Raw genomic sequence first — 17,236 nt, 5'->3', positions numbered from 1 at the left:
TGCAGCTGTTTATTCTTTTTAAAAAAGCGTTTCGTTGTAGGAATAGCCTAGTTTAGTCTGACCTGTCATGCTAACATGAAGGATAACAAACTAAATTAAATCTTGGGTTTTACGGATGTTTTATTCATACGAACCTGTCGAAATACGGCATGGGAACTCTGAAATATTGTTACAGTAAAATTTAAAGTAAACATGAAATAACGGTAGAAACCCATACACACAGAACAACGCAGAGCTTTTTTAAAATAATTTATAAATCTATGAATGTGGCATTTAAACGACGAACCCATATGCACATCGACAGAAAGACCTAGCTATAAATACATAAACTTGTAATTCAAGCGAGACATAAGGGATGATGAATCCATATACATGGAGAGAAAGAACGACGTTAAAACAAGGAACACATACACATACATGGAGAACTGTTTATAAATCCATTTACTTGGCATAAACAATTATTTATAAATCCTTGAACTTGACATAAAGGAGAAGAACCCATACACAAATAGAAAGAACGATTAATAATTTCATGAACTTGGCAGAAATAACCTTCTATAAGTCCATGAACTTGGCATCGATACTCCTTATAAATCCATGAACTTGGCATCGGTACTCCCTACAAGTCCATGACCTTGGCATTGATACTCCCTACAAGTCCATGAACTTGGCATCGATACTCCCTATAAGTCCATGAACTTGGCATCGATACTCCCTACAAGTCCATGAACTTGGCATCGATACTCCCTACAAGTCCATGAACTTGGCATCGATGCTCCCTACAAGTCCATGAACTTGGCATCGATACTCCCTACAAGTCCATGAACTTGGCATCGATACTCCCTACAAGTCCATGAACTTGGCATCGATACTCCTGGACTCGATTATCATGATGAGGCCGACGAAGACTTGGAACACGGCCACTACTATGGCCAACGCCCACCCGTACTCCAGGTACTGATTGGGCAGTGAGCTGTCGGTGAAGGACGAGTCGAACCCCACCCCAAACACGATGATGGATACTGTGTAGCTGATGGCTGGAATGGTAGACACAAGGGGGTGGGGGATGGGGGTGGGGGAGATTGATTAAACACATAACAGGCTTAAAGGTTTAATGAAAGATTAATTAATTACATTTGATTGATTTTTATTTTAAAACGTACGCACGACTGTTGATAGCTAGTGAATTATAAAGAAAAATTAATTGGTAGCGTCGCCAAGCCATGTAAGCTATTGTTAGAGTAAAACTAGATTTGATAAACTTTAGCTGAGCTTGAAGTCTCTAAGGGTTTGTGTTAGCTAGTTTATAACATAGGTTAGTGAGCAAGCGAGATGAATGGTGTAGGTATTGGTAACGTTTAACATGGGACAACGTAGTTAAGGCTAGGTTTTGTTGGTATTGCTACGCTGGTCTTAACCTTTGTTGTTAATCCTCACCTCGACCATGTGCTTGCATCTAGGACTAACCCAATCCCTATTCTTAACCCTAGGTTTTACCACATCCCTAATTTTAACCCTAGATTTGACCCCATCCCCAATCTTAACCCTCGATTTGACCCCATCCCCAATCTTAACCCTAGATTTGACCCCATCCCCATTGTTAACCCTAGATTTGACCCCACCCCCAATCTTAACCCTAGATAGATTTGTCCCCACCCCTTATTTTAACCCTAGATTTGTCCCCACCCCCAATCTTAACCCTAGATAGATTTGTCCCCACCCCCAATCTTAACCCTAGATAGATTTGTCCCCACCCCCAATCTTAACCCTAGATAGATTTGTCCCCACCCCCAATCTTAACCCTAGATAGATTTGTCCCCACCCCTTATTTTAACCCTAGATTTGACCTCAGCCCTAATCTTAACACTGAATTTGACCCTATCTCTAATCTTAACCCTAACCGTTAACAATATATCTTACCCCATCCTATATACCAGACGATAACCCTTATGATAACCCTAACCCTAAACCAAGCATAATGATGTTCATATTGTAGACTCGCCAAGACCTTAACCCTCACCCTAAGAAATCTGCAGTAAAAAAACTCAAGCCCAAAAAGATATTGTCAAGTCGGAGTCCTACGGACTCAATTTTACTAAACAGGGACTTAAGTTTTTATACGCGACGTACCTGACCAAAGTCCGATAACCGCCACCCACAGATGGAGTGACTTCCGCTTGTGACAGCTGGGGTTGAACATCAACAAGAGGACAGACAGGAAACAGAAGTTGACGCTCATGAAGCCAAAGATGGAAAACGCTTGCACTGCCCGGTACCATTCTAGAGTTTTGGAATTTTAAAACGTTTATGTACATGACACAATGTCATTTTTTTACTCATGGACAGAGTAATTCATGGACCAAATAACTCAGGACAGTAACTATCAAAAGATTAAACTGTGATTAGTATTAAGAATGCTATTATTTAGGTTAGATTATTGTATGTGCCATGTTATTTTTTAATGTACGTTATCCTTTTAAATTAAATACAAGTACATAGTAGGGTTAAATCTATATTTTTTAAAAAGTCTAAATTTTAACACAGTAAACGCTTTTTCTAAAGTTATATATATATATATATATATATATATACATATATATATATATATATATATATATATATATATATATATATATATATATATATATATATATATATATGTATATATATATATATATATATGTGTGTGTTTGTGTGTGTGTGCGTGTGTGTGTACGACTCACGTAGATTCCAGCCGGTCAAGTTAACACAACCAGATTCAATTTCATCATCACTGCATTCCTTCCACAGCCCGTAACCTTTTTTAATTTTCTTAGTCTTAGTCGCGTCATCCCCGTACCCGTCCCCCCAGGAGGCCGTCACAAAGGACACCCAGGCCAAGGCCATGTTGATGATCAGGATACATGCCGTCACCTGGGGTCGGAGAATCAAAATTTGATCTAGTGGCTTAGGCTAATCACATTTTTTAAACCGCTGATTAGTTAGAGATTGATAATATATCTATTTGTTTATTTGTCCTTTCATAAAACATATAGTTTCTTGACTGCGTCTGATACACACACACACACACACACATATATATATATATATATATATATATATATATATATATATATATATATATATATATATATATATATATATATATATATATATATATATATATATATATATATATATATATATATATATATATATATATATATATATATATATATATATATATATAATATTCTCCCACTTACCTTCAATAGAAGTGAGGAATCTTTAAAACTCTTCACAAACGCCATAGTGAATTCACTTTTTTATCACTTTCATTATTGGTCTACCTCCACTACACACATACATTGGAACACACTAGCTGTTTGTTTACACTGTGCTGTGCGTTGCTACGTCGTGTTGTTGGCGTGTACTTAAATACTCTCCCTGCTGGGGAGGGGAATGAGATTTTTTTTAGGCAGGCCGCTGCGGTCCATTGATTTGCATATAAAAAAGTTGTACAGTCTGGTGCCAATACAAAATCGATTTATACCTAGAGTGTGTTGACTATTGGCAGTGAACGCAATACAATCAAAATACTGTAGCAAAATGTCGGGTACATGCGCTTTAGAAAAAAATGTCGAGCTTCTTGTATATATTGGGTGTAAATTTGATTTCGTAGCGCTGGAAAATGTCGACTAGGTCATGTATCTCTGTAAAATGTCGACTTATGCATGTATTTTTAAAAAAATGTCCACTGTTTTGTTTATTTTTATAAAATGTCGACTTCTGTGCGTATCTGTGTAAAATGTCCACATGCTCTGATTTATGCTAGACAATTTTTATTGTTCTGTTTTTATCAAACTATTTAATGTACACCATTATTTACACAACCACAGCTACACACCCACATAAAAATACCCACATCTACACACCCATATCTACACATCCACATCTAAACACCCACATCTACACACATACACATACACACACATACATCTACACACAAACAAACTAAATTCACATTGCCTTTGAGAAAGGTAAAAATAATTACATTAAAAATCATTTGTTTCGTTATTTGCAAAATTATTATTACGTTTTTTATATAGATCCAAAATTTTGATTTTAAAAACATTGCTAGATCAATACATTTTGTTTTTCCTATAAATAGGAAGTATTGTCAGCATAATGGGGCATTGGTAAAAAGAACTAATTTCCGCTTAAAGCTGTACAATAGCAAAATAACCCTCCATTTAAAAAGAAACCATTAAATTATACTATTTTTGTCTTCTATATCTAAATATAGAATAATAAACAAACCATCGCGTTAATCTCGAAACAAAATGCTTACGACATACACAACAACCGATGACGTCAGAAAAAGCTGGGTTGACGTGAGAAGACCCTCCTTCCCCAGACAAGCAGCTACAGGCGAGCTGATTCGTCTTGGAGATCCTCAAGTGTCGGCTGGAAGTCTGGCCTGATTTCAGGACAACGGTTCCAGAACGAAACGGATATGGCGACCTGTGGCGCGGTGACCCAGCCTCAAATGGCTGGCCCGCCCAACTACGGCAACGTCGAGTATCTAGGTGAGTAGGCGCGTGCATTGTGTGCTCAACTTTACAGTAATACAGGGAGGGGGATGTTTGAAAAGATCAACAATGGTGAACGATATCCAGATCTAGAATCTAGATTTAGATTTAGAATCTAGACTCTAAATACTATGTCTTGATTAAAGTTCGAATTATAACTATTCCAAGTTTTCCTAAACGTTTATAAATTACAATTAATAATTTAACTATCCCAAACTATCCAACACTAAATCTATAGCTAGATCTAGCTAGACCTAGATCTATATAAGTTTCAACACTATGATGGTCTGATTCTGCTGGCTCTATTAGACAACAGAAGCAGAGTTCTTCTGTTTCAATATTATATCGCAAATTACATATCTAGATGAAATAGTCTTGTAGTTTGTAGACTGTCATATCAACTTACAGATAACATAGTCATTTATAGACTATCATAACCTTATTTATAAATTATAAAACACTGCCATAGTCCTAGTAAGCTAGACTGCTAACCCCAAAGTATTGAGTTCGAATCCGGGTTTAAAAAAAAAAAGACGGCTGGGAAAAGTGCTGACCACACTATCCCTACATATTATGCCGAGGTCCCATACATCTTAGGTACGAACGGGAAAAGATGGTGATAGTCCATAGACTAGTTTGAAGTACTAAAACTAGCATCAATTATTTACCTAGAAAAAAGTTATGTACCATATAATCTCTAATAGATCTAGATACAGTTTGTATTTGTTGAAATATTGGTTATCAAAAACTGATAGATCTATTAAAGTCTAATTTTATATCTACTTATCGTTTTGTTTAAACAAATCTGCAAATTATAGCGACCAGGAGTTGAAACTCTAAATGTTAATGATCGATGTTTCAATTAGCATTCAAGATAATCTTTTATTTTTAATCGCTGTTAAAGTCAAGATGTTATAAGTTTCTGTATACAATCGCCGGCAGGAAAATACTGTATCGGTTCAGTTATTTTCTGTGGGCATCATTGTTAGAGAATGAATTAGAGCTAGGGTCTAGGCTAGGTTAAGGATAGGGGTGGGATTATAGTGCATGTACTAGAAACAAACAGTTTTAAATATTTTCTTCACTTGTTTGAGTGAGCACTAGTCATGGTTAGAACAAAGTGTAAACTCAATGATATGGTTAGGCGTACAGATGGTGTCAGTACTAAACTTACAGTGTAGCCTGAGATATATCCATTACTAATCACCCTAATTATCCATCCATAAGTACACTACTTATATATCCATAAGTACCTTACTTATAAATTCATAAGTACCCTACTGGTATATCCATAAGTACTTTACTTTTACATCCACAAGTATCTACTTATACAACCCCTGCTTTGTTTTCATTACCTACAAGTATTCTAACGCTGTTACTTTCTAGAAAAACCCTACTACTCATCATCCTATCTATGTTTTTTGTTACCCTCCCTAGTATTCAATGCTACCTCGTTACTTCTCTTCACCCCCTCCCCACCCCTGATACTCTCCTCTCTCCCACATGATCTACAAATACCTCAATTTACCCCCCCCCCCACCCGCCACCACTGTTGATACACTCTTTTCTCCCCAATATCTACAACTATCTCAAGCTATTCCCCCCTCCCCCCACCACACCCCTGATATACTCTCATCTATCTCCCAGGATCCACAGCTACCTCGAGCTACACCCCTCCACCCCCTTCCCACCCTCTGATACTCTTTCCTCTCTCCCAGGATCCACAGCTACCTCAATCTACTCCCTCCACCCCCTTCCCACCCTCTGATACACTCTCTCCTCTCCCCAGGATCCACAGCTACCTCTAGCACCTTCCCTCCACCCCCACCCTCTGATACACTCTCTCCTCTCTCCCAGGATCCACAGCTACCTCTAGCACCTTCCCTCCACCCCCACCCCCTGATACACTCTCTCCTCCCCCAGGATCCACAGCTACCTCTAGCACCTTCCCTCCACCCCCTCCCCCACCCTCTGACACACTCTCTCCTCTCCCCAGGATCCACAGCTACCTCTAGCACCTTCCCTCCACCCCCTCCCCACCCTCTGATACACTCTCTCCTCTCCCCAGGATCCACAGCTATTTCTAGCACCTTCCCTCCACCCCCTCCCCCTGATACACTCTCTCCTCTCTTCCAGGATCAACAGCTACCTCTAGCACCTTCCCTCAAACCCCTTCCCACTCTCTGAGACACTCTCTCTTCTCCCCCAGGATCCACAGCTACCTCTAGCACCTTCCCTTCACCCCCTCCCCCACCCCCTGATACACTCTCTCCTCTCTCCCAGGATCCACAGCTACCTCGAGCTACCCCCTCCACCCCCACCCCCTGATACACTCTCTCCTCTCTCCCGGGATCCACAGCTATCTCAATCTACACCCCTCCCCCCACCCCCTGATACACTCTCTCCTCTCTCCCAGGATCCACAGCTACCTCAATCTACACCCCTCCACCCCCACCCTCTGATACACTCTCTCCTCTCTCCCAGGATCCACAGCTACCTCTAGCACCTTCCCTCCCCCCACCCCCTGATACACTCTCTCTTCTCTCCCAGGATCCACAGCTACCTCTAGCACCTTCCCTCCACCCACCCCCACCCCCTGATACACTCTCTCCTCTCCCCCAAGATCCACAGCTACCTCTAGCACCTTCCCTCCACCCCCACCCCCTGATACACTCTCTCCTCTCCCCCAAGATCCACAGCTACCTCTAGCACCTTCCCTCCACCCCCACCCCCTGATACACTCTCTCCTCTCCCCAGGATCCACAGCTACCTCTAGCACCTTCCCTCCACCCCCACCCCCTAATACACTCTCTCCTCCCCCCAGGATCCACAGCTACCTCTAGCACCTTCCCTCCACCCACCCCCACCCCCTGATACACTCTCTCCTTCCCCCAGGATCCACAGCTACCTCTAGCACCTTCCCTCCACCCACCCCCACCCCCTGATACACTCTCTCCTCCCCCCAGGATCCACAGCTACCTCTAGCTACATGGCCGGCCCCCGTCAAGCCGTTCAGTTCACCCAGCTGCCAACCATTGGCACCATGCAGAACCAGTACAAGACCTACGACACGTACCCGGCACCCTCGCCCATGCGGCGGTCTCTGACCACGTTACCATGGCGACCAAGTACTTACTACCAGTCGGCAAAGGTGAGTTGTTAAACTTTAACTTATATATCACTTGTTATATCATGGTTTATATACTGTTTAGGATGTGAAGAGAAGGGCCGTGTGAAGGTCATTTGGTACTAGTAAAACTTCCGGTTGAGGGTATCAAAGGTATGTTGTTGTTTTTTTGCTGATATATGTTCCTGATATCAAGGCCGTGTCATACAATAACCATGGTCCTAATATCTGTCCCTAACCCTTATTATATTTCTAACCCTGGCTTTAAACCTGATCTAAAACTTCAGCTTTACCTTCTCTACAGCCCTAATCGTTATCCCAACTCTGAGTCTAAGCTAAACCAAAATACTTGCACTGTCCTGGTGATTCTTATCCTAAACCTAACCCTAAACTTGACCCTACCCTGACCCTAACAACATCAAAAGTACCCACTCAAAATACAAATTTGACAGGAAACTTACGTACGTTAAATGCGGACTTAGCTACATTTATACACATATAGACATATAAACGACACATACAACAGCTGAATGTGTAGAAATGTTGAACTTACGTTAAAAACGGTTTTAGCTACATTTATACACATATAGACATATAAACGACACATACAAAAGCTGAATGTGTAGAAATGTTGAACTCACGTTAAAAACTGTTTTAGCTACATGTATACACATATAGACATATAAACGACACATACAGCAGCTGAATGTATAGACATGCTGATGTACACATCCACCCCAGGTCAACCCGTGCTCTGCTATCACCCGAAGCATGCCCGACCCCATGTCAGCCAGAACTCAACTCTCAGAGCTTGACAGTCTCAAGGTGCCGCCCGTCTTCGCCGCTGCCAGAAACGCCCTGTACACCCGCTTCACCCCCAACGACTGGATGGCCTCCAACCAGGGGAACTACCTGGCCTCAGACAGGGTCCGTGGGGGGTCGGAGCGGCTGCGGATGGACACGATGCGGCTGTGTAAGGAGTATGATGACAAGACCAAACGCACGCAGGCCGATGTCGGGAAAAGATTGGGCGAAAGAATTGGTGAGTCGGGTCGTGCTGAGTCGGCGTGTGTGGGTGTGTGGGGGGGGGGGGGGCTGTCATTCATTGTTAGACTCAGCGCTAAATTTGGGTTGTAATAAAATGGGGGGGGGGGGGAGTCATGTTTTGATCGAAACGTCAGTGTTGTGCTATAAAGTTGGGAGGGGGGGGGGTAATGTTTTAATTTCAAGACTCAAACCAGTGCTTGTATTGCTTGCAAAGAACGTTGGTAAAGCTGGCCGGAGGGGAGGGGGTGTTAAAAATAAACTCTGCTGAGTTGCGTTGAAATGTTTTGATGTCGGACTATGTTTTAACAGTTTAAATAATTAGAATAGATTTTGACATGCAACTTTTTATACGTGTTAAAATCATCACAGCATTGACATGGAAGAAGTTTTGGTTAGGATCACTTAAGTAAACTTTTTGATCCTTTGTCTTTATTTGATGAGCATGCTATTCTAGAATGTATAGTTCGTGGGGCTTAAATCTATGTTAACAGTTTTTGCAAAAAGCGTAGATGAAATGAAATAATGTTTTCAGTGATGTAGATATGGGACGATGTGAACGAGGCCTAGTGTGTTCCATCCCGGCATTTTCTCCTATAGTTTTCTGTAAAGGACACAAACTTACTTCAAAATGTGTACTGGTGATGTAACTGGGTGCCTTGATGTTTAATACAACTGCCTGTTCGCATCTAGTTGATACTCTCTCACCCTCTCCTACCTCTCCTTACCTCTCCCTACTTCTCCCTGCCTCTCCAGGCGACATCAACTTCTGGAAGACCGAGCTGAACCACGAGCTGGAGCTGATGATCACAGAGACCAACGCCCTGAACGAGGCCAAGAGAATCCTGGAGAAAAACCTGGCAGAGACGGAGAATCCCCTGCACATAGCCCAGGAGTGTCTGTATAACAGGTGTGGTGTTGGGCTTGTTATATGCATGACATAGAGTAGTGGTGGGCTTGTTAAATGTATGACATGGGCAGTTGGTGGGCTTGTTAAATGTATGACATGGGCAGTTGGTGGGCTTGTTAAATGTATGACATAGGCAGTTGGTGGGCTTGTTATATGCATGACATAGAGTAGTGGTGGGCTTGTTAAATGTATGACATGGGCAGTTGGTGGGCTTGTTAAATGTATGACATGGGCAGTTGGTGGGCTTGTTAAATGTATGACATAGGGTAGTGGTGGGCTTGTTAAATGTATGACATGTGTTCTTGGTGGGCTTGTTAAATGTGTGACATGGGTTGTTGGTGGGCTTGTTATATGTATGCCATGGACAGTTGATGGGCTTGTTAAATATATGATATAGGGCATCTAGTGGACGTGTTACATTTATGACATAGGGCAGTTAGAACAAATGATAGTTTCTTTAAAACTGAGAGATTTGTTTCCTTAATTAGTAGCTTACAAATTTTGATCCATGCAGAAATTAGCTAATTATTGTGGCTATGTCGTTGTGGCACTGATTAAATACGAGTGTCTGTCGTTAGTGAATGAACTCATGTTTCCAATATCTGCTCACATCGTCTAGGGAGAAACGCCAGTCTATTGACCTCGTACATGATAAACCAGAGAAGGAACTGATCAGAGAAGTCGACCTGATCAAACGGTGCCAGGAGAGGATGAGGAACACGATCGACAGGTAACACTAGCATGGCGTGGTCAAAGACAGGTAACACTAGCATGACGTGGTCAAAGACAGGTAACACTAGCATGACGTGGTCAAAGACAGGTAACACTAACATGACGTGGTTAAAGACAGGTAACACTAACATGACGTGGTCAAAGACAGGTAACACTAGCATGACGTGGTCAAAGACAGGTAACACTAGCATGACGTGGTCAAAGACAGGTAACACTAGCATGACGTGGTCAAAGACAGGTAACACTAGCATGACGTGGTCAAAGACAGGTAACACTAGCATGACGTGGTCAAAGACAGGTAACACTAGCATGACGTGGTCAAAGACAGGTAACACTTGCGTGGTCAAAGACAGGTAACACTAGCATGACGTGGTCAAAGACAGGTAACACTAGCATGACGTGGTCAAAGACAGGTAACACTAGCATGGCGTGGCCAAAGACAGGTAACACTAGCATGGCGTGGTCAAAGACAGGTAACACTTGCGTGACGTGGTCAAAGACAGGTAACACTAGCATGACGTGGTCAAAGACAGGTAACACTAGCATGACGTGGTCAAAGACAGGTAACACTTGCGTGGTCAAAGACAGGTAACACTAACATGGCGTGGTCAAAGACAGGTAACACTTGCGTGGTCAAAGACAGGTAACACTAGCATGGCGTGGTCAAAGACAGGTAACACTTGCGTGGTCAAAGACAGGTAACACTAGCATGGCGTGGTCAAAGACAGGTAACACTAGCATGACGTGGTCAAAGACAGGTAACACTAGCATGGCGTGGTCAAAGACAGGTAACACTAGCATGACGTGGTCAAAGACAGGTAACACTAGCATGGCGTGGTCAAAGACAGGTAACACTAGCATGGCGTGGTCAAAGACAGGTAACACTAGCATGGCGTGGTCAAAGACAGGTAACACTAGCATGACGTGGTCAAAGACAGGTAACACTAGCATGACGTGGTCAAAGACAGGTAACACTAGCATGACGTGGTCAAAGACAGGTAACACTTGCGTGGTCAAAGACAGGTAACACTAGCATGGCGTGGTCAAAGACAGGTAACACTTGCGTGGTCAAAGACAGGTAACACTAGCATGACGTGGTCAAAGACAGGTAACACTAGCATGACGCGGTCAAAAACAGGTAACACTAGCATGACGTGGTCAAAGACAGGTAACACTAGCATGGCGTGGTCAAAGACAGGCAACACAAGCATGGCGTGCTCAAAGACAGGTAACACTTGCGTGGTCAAAGACAGGTAACACTAACATGACGTGGTCAAAGACAGGTAACACTAGCATGGCGTGGTCAAAGACAGGTAACACTAGCATGACGTGGTCAAAGACAGGTAACACTAACATGACGTGGTCAAAGACAGGTAACACTTGCGTGGTCAAAGACAGGTAACACTAGCATGACGTGGTCAAAGACAGGTAACACTAACATGACGTGGTCAAAGGCGGGTAACACTAGCATGACGTGGTTAAAGGCGGGTAACACTAGCATGGCGTGGTCAAAGACAGGTAACACTAACATGACGTGGTTAAAGACAGGTAACACTAACATGACGTGGCCAAAGACAGGTAACACTAACATGACGTGGTCAAAGACAGGTAACACTAGCATGACGTAGTCAAAGACAGGTAACACTAGCATGACGTGGTCAAAGACAGGTAACACTAGCATGGCGTGGTCAAAGACAGGTAACACTAGCATGGCGTGGTCAAAGACAGGTAACACAAGCATGGCGTGCTCAAAGACAGGTAACACTTGCGTGGTCAAAGATAGGTAACACTAACATGACGTGGTCAAAGACAGGTAACACTAGCATGGCGTGGTCAAAGACAGGTAACACTAGCATGACGTGGTCAAAGACAGGTAACACTAACATGACGTGGTCAAAGACAGGTAACACTTGCGTGGTCAAAGACAGGTAACACTAGCATGACGTGGTCAAAGACAGGTAACACTAACATGACGTGGTCAAAGGCGGGTAACACTAGCATGACGTGGTCAAAGGCGGGTAACACTAGCATGGCGTGGTCAAAGACAGGTAACACTAACATGACGTGGTTAAAGACAGGTAACACTAACATGACGTGGCCAAAGACAGGTAACACTAACATGACGTGGTCAAAGTCAGGTAACTAGCATGGCGTGGTCGAGACGAGAGTGGTAGGTAGATTACCCCACACCCGTAATCAAATTCGCCTTTTAACCCATAAGTCAATGAAATTGAGTGTCAAATTAAAGTAGCTCTGTCGAACCTAGCGGTCCATAGGACATAAAGTAGGGTTGATCTGTTTCTGTAACCTTGGCTAATGAAGGGATAGTGTGGTCAGCACTATGTCCTTTACTTTCCCTAACTGGGTGGACACGAGCCCGGGGTCCGAACTACAAACTTTCGGGTTAGCAATCGTGCGCTCTAACATCCAACCACGCCAAGTAGTGTAAGAAAAAGCCTTGGGATAAAAAAAAAAACTCAGGTCCCAACAGATAGCAGCATGTGGTAGAGAAAAGTTCGGTCCCCACCCTGTTGACATTTCTCCTTGTAACTGGGAGAAATATGTTTTACTGCACGGGTAGTGCACAATAATGTGATATCGCTTTAATACCCTGCCTCCATCTCACGCCTAACGTCACATGTTGTCACAAAAAAAAAGACACCCCCATCCCACCCCCACTCCCAACACACACAAAAACGTTACAATTCCATGAAATAATTAAAGCTATAACCCATTTTTTTTTTATCTTGGTTATTTTCATTTTAATAAGCTCAACCACTGAACAACGTTCGACAAGAAATACATTTAATTATATATATATATATATATATATATATATATATATATATATATATATATATATATATATATATATATATATATATATATATATATATATATATATATATATATATATATATATTACAGGCTAATTACCGTAGGAAAAAAAAGCAATAAAATAAATGTTATCCTTGACTAATCTGGCACTTCCGGTCCACCTTTCAGAGCGAACGTCCAGCTTGGCCTGAACAGAGCAGCACAGCACGAGCTAGAGAGAGACTCCGGGGACAAATTCATTGCCGAGAACCTGGACACGACCACCCACTCCTTGAGGAACACCAGCCGCGGCATTGCCTACCACGACGGTGTTCACAGGATTGACAACACGATCAGCGTGCCGGAGACGTGGGCCAAGTGAGTTGGTGACGTCATTGTCTGGGTGATGTGGGTCAGGTTGACCTCGGTGTCTCTGTGATGTGGGTCAAGTTGACCTCTGTCTGTGTGACTTGGGTCAATTTGACCTCGGTGTCTGTCTGATGTGGGCCAAGCAGGTACACCAATGTCGATATATTCCCTTATATAGGTACACCAATGACAATATTATATATTCCCTATATAGGTACACCAATGACAATATATTCCCTTATATTGGTACACCAATGACAATGTATTCCCTTATATAGGTACACCAATGACAATATATTCCCTTATATAGGTACACCAATGACAATATATTCCTCAATATAGGTACACCAATGACAATATATTCCCTTATATAGGTTCACCAATGACAATATATTCCCTTATATATGTACACCAATGACAATATATTCCTTTATACAGGTACACCAATGACAATATTCCCTTATATATGTACACCAATGACAATATATTCCCATATACAGGTACACCTATGACAATATATTCCCTTATATAGGTACACCAATGACAATATATTCCCTTATATAGGTACACCAATGACAATATATTCCTCAATATAGGTACACCAATGACAATATATTCCCTTATATATGTACACCAATGACAATATATTCCTCAATATATGTACACCAATGACAATATATTCCTCAATATAGGTACACCAATGACAATATATTCCCTTATATAGGTACACCAATGACAATATATTCCCTATATAGGTACACCAATGACAATACATTCCCTTATATAGGTACACCAATGACAATATATTCCCTTATATAGGTACACCAATGACAATATATTCCCTTATATAGGTACACCAATGACAATATCCAGCGCTCACAGTCTGAGAGGTTGGCCTCTAAAAACATGAGAAGTGAGATAGAGAGCGTCATCAACACGTGCAACAACGAGATGTGGATGGTGAGTTAATGTAGTTCGGTGGATTTGTTTAGTGCTCAACATTTTAACATATGGGGCTCGGGGGAGGGTGGGGGTGGTGTTCATAGATTACGTCACTTAGGACAAAGGTAGAGAAGGTTCCAGTATATCTGACGATATGTTAAGTAGGAGAGGAAGGTACAGGTAAAGTAACAGGGTTAATTATGTATTAGCAAGAAGAAAAAAATTCCCGTTAAGTTTTATTGTAGCTCGTGTTATTTTTAGCAAGGTTAGAACAGCATTATTACGTCATTATAGGTGGGTCTGGCTATTTGTATTGTTATGCAACCAGAAAGATAAAAGTAGTAATTTCAGTTGTCTGAAGTCATTTATGATCAGCTCGTTAAAGAGAAAAATCATAGACCAAATACGCTACCGAATAATATTCACAGGCATCAAAACAGTGCCTGTGTTTCATTGGAGCACTTTAGCTTTATTTTATTGCACCTAGCTTGGACTTAAGTCAAAGTGTTAATTTCTGTCTTGATTTTAATTCAACTCAGCTCGTGTTAAACATTACTACATCACTCATCAAGTTTTTAACTAATCACATAGTAGTCAGCATGCAATAAACCAATGTCTCTAAACTGAAACATCTGGCATCGCAGGAATGGAACGCCGTCAACACCGCCCTGTGCCACCGCATCCAGGAGACGACCGATGCCAGGAATAAGATCCAGCTGCATCTCAACAGGACGCTCCAGGAGATCTTCGACATGGAGAAGAACATCGAGCTTCTCAAGAAGTCGATTCAGGATAAGGAGGCGCCGATGCAGGTGGGTTGGTTACATCGTAAGGCCAGGATACAGGGAGTGGTTATGTTGGGGCGCATGCGCACTCGCGGGGATTCTATTAGTTGTCTCAACGTAGCTCAGTAAAATTAGGGTGTAATATTTATTTTAGGGCGCATGCGCACTCACGGGGATTCTATTAGTTGTCTCAACGTAGCTCAGTAAAATTAGGGTGTAATATTTATTTTAGGGCACATGCACACTAACGTGATTTTATAAGCTGTCTCAGTATAGCGCAGTTGAATTATGGTGTAATATTTATTTTAGGGCGCATATGCACTAACGGGATTCTATAAGCTGTCTCAGTATAGCGCTGTAAAATTATGGTGTAATATTTATTTTAGGGCGCATATGCACTAACGGGATTCTATTAGCTGTCTCAACGTAGCGCAGTAAAATTATGGTGTAATATTTATTTTAGGGCGCATATGCACTAACGGGATTCTATTAGCTGTCTCAACGTAGTGCAGTAAAATTATGGTGTAATATTTAATTTAGGGCGCATATGCACTAACGGGATTCTATTAGCTGTCTCAACGTAGTGCAGTAAAATTATGGTGTAATATTTATTTTAGGGCTAATGTGCACTAATGGGGATTGTGTGAGCTCTCCCTATAAGCACAGTTAAATTCTGGTGTAGTATTTTATTTTGGGAATAATGCGCACTAAAAATTTGCGATTTGCAACTGATTGTTTTGATAAAGGGTCGGTGCACATTGCGAGTTACAATCGAATTGTTAGGTAAAGTGTCGGTGCACATCGCAATTTACAACCGAATGGGTAGTTATAGGTCGAGTACTCGACGTTGATATATGAACGTTTATCCCTTGATGTGTTACTTGTTTCTCCTCCCTCCCCCCTCAGATTGCTCAGATTTTAATGTCATACTTGTTTCTCCCCCCCCCCCTCTCCCTTAATGTTGCCCAGACCTTAATGTGATACGTGTTTCTTTACCCCCCCCCCCTTTATATTGCCCAGACCTTAATGTCTTACTTGTATCCACCCCCCCCCCCCCTCAGATTCCTAAGACCTTAATGTAATACTTGTATCCACCCCCCAGGTGGCCCAGACCCGGCTCGACACCCGGCTCCGGCGGCCCAACGTGGAGCTGTGCCGTGACGCCGCCCACAACCGGCTGGTGGAGGAGGTGGGGGAGATCACGGACACTGTGGACCACCTGCAGCACAAACTGCGTGAGGCCGAGAACGCCCTGCAGGCCCTCCTGCGGACCAAGGGCGCCCTGGAGCAGGACCTCTCCATCAAGAACACCACCCTGTTCATCGACCGCGAGAAGTGCATGGCCATGAGAAAAACTTTCCCCATGGCCCCGCGACTGGTGGCCGTGGGTTGATGGCCGCTGTCTGTTTTGTCTATTTCGAGAAAAATAAAATATTGATTCATAACTATTATTCTAAATTTCTATTTCTTCAACTAGCATCTGGTTTCAAACCTCCCTATAGACATTAAATTGAAGATACACCAGGTGTTTGTTTTTTCAATTTAAAATGTCGACTAATCCCACAAAAAAGCTCCTAATGTTAACACATATAAAAATTCATAATGTTTTCAATGAAAGATGAATAAAGCTCAAGAATGACGAATGTGTTTTTTTCAGTTTCCGTTAGAAAAAAATTATCCCCAAGTTGCCAAATATGCTAGCTTAAATTTGGCAAGTTGCCTATTCTGTTAAGAAGACTCCACTAGTCAATATTTATCAACAACAATCACAAACCTGAAATGTTAGTAGGAGTTGATGTAAGCATAAAGTATTTTAGTCTCTCTGACATTTAAAATATCAAAGAGGTGAGTTTTGTAGGCGAAAAAAAATGACTTCTCAAACGTGAATACTTATCAGGAAAAACCTTAGTGTTAGAAATATTTCAGTTGGTCATCTCCT

General features: G+C 42.0%; 2 protein-coding genes across 2 annotated transcripts; one reads left to right on the top strand and one right to left on the bottom strand.

Annotated features, from left to right (window-relative positions):
- Positions 1-112: 112 nt before the first annotated feature.
- On the bottom strand, positions 113-3,401 carry LOC131931277 (uncharacterized). The gene is made up of 4 exons (XM_059288019.1): positions 3,246-3,401; positions 2,724-2,913; positions 2,131-2,280; positions 113-1,037 (listed from the first exon to the last, which is right to left on the bottom strand). Exons 1-4 carry the CDS (start codon positions 3,288-3,290, stop codon positions 844-846), a joined length of 579 nt encoding a protein of 192 aa, XP_059144002.1. The 5' UTR covers positions 3,291-3,401; the 3' UTR covers positions 113-843.
- A 938-nt stretch (positions 3,402-4,339) lies between these two features.
- On the top strand, positions 4,340-16,936 carry LOC131931282 (tektin-3). Its single transcript, XM_059288023.1, has 9 exons — positions 4,340-4,568; positions 7,538-7,722; positions 8,440-8,740; positions 9,499-9,652; positions 10,272-10,382; positions 13,391-13,579; positions 14,422-14,530; positions 15,157-15,324; positions 16,400-16,936. The coding sequence occupies exons 1-9, from the start codon at positions 4,496-4,498 to the stop codon at positions 16,688-16,690; spliced, it is 1,581 nt and encodes a 526-aa protein (XP_059144006.1). The 5' UTR covers positions 4,340-4,495; the 3' UTR covers positions 16,691-16,936.
- The last annotated feature ends 300 nt before the right edge of the window (positions 16,937-17,236 follow it).

Source organism: Physella acuta, unplaced genomic scaffold, assembly GCF_028476545.2.
Source record: "Physella acuta isolate Inbredline_101_S28 unplaced genomic scaffold, ASM2847654v3 ptg001935l, whole genome shotgun sequence".
Classification (NCBI taxonomy): domain Eukaryota; kingdom Metazoa; phylum Mollusca; class Gastropoda; family Physidae; genus Physella; species Physella acuta.
The sequence above is the reverse complement of the archived record's forward strand: the minus strand, read 5'-3'. Positions and strand labels throughout refer to the sequence as shown.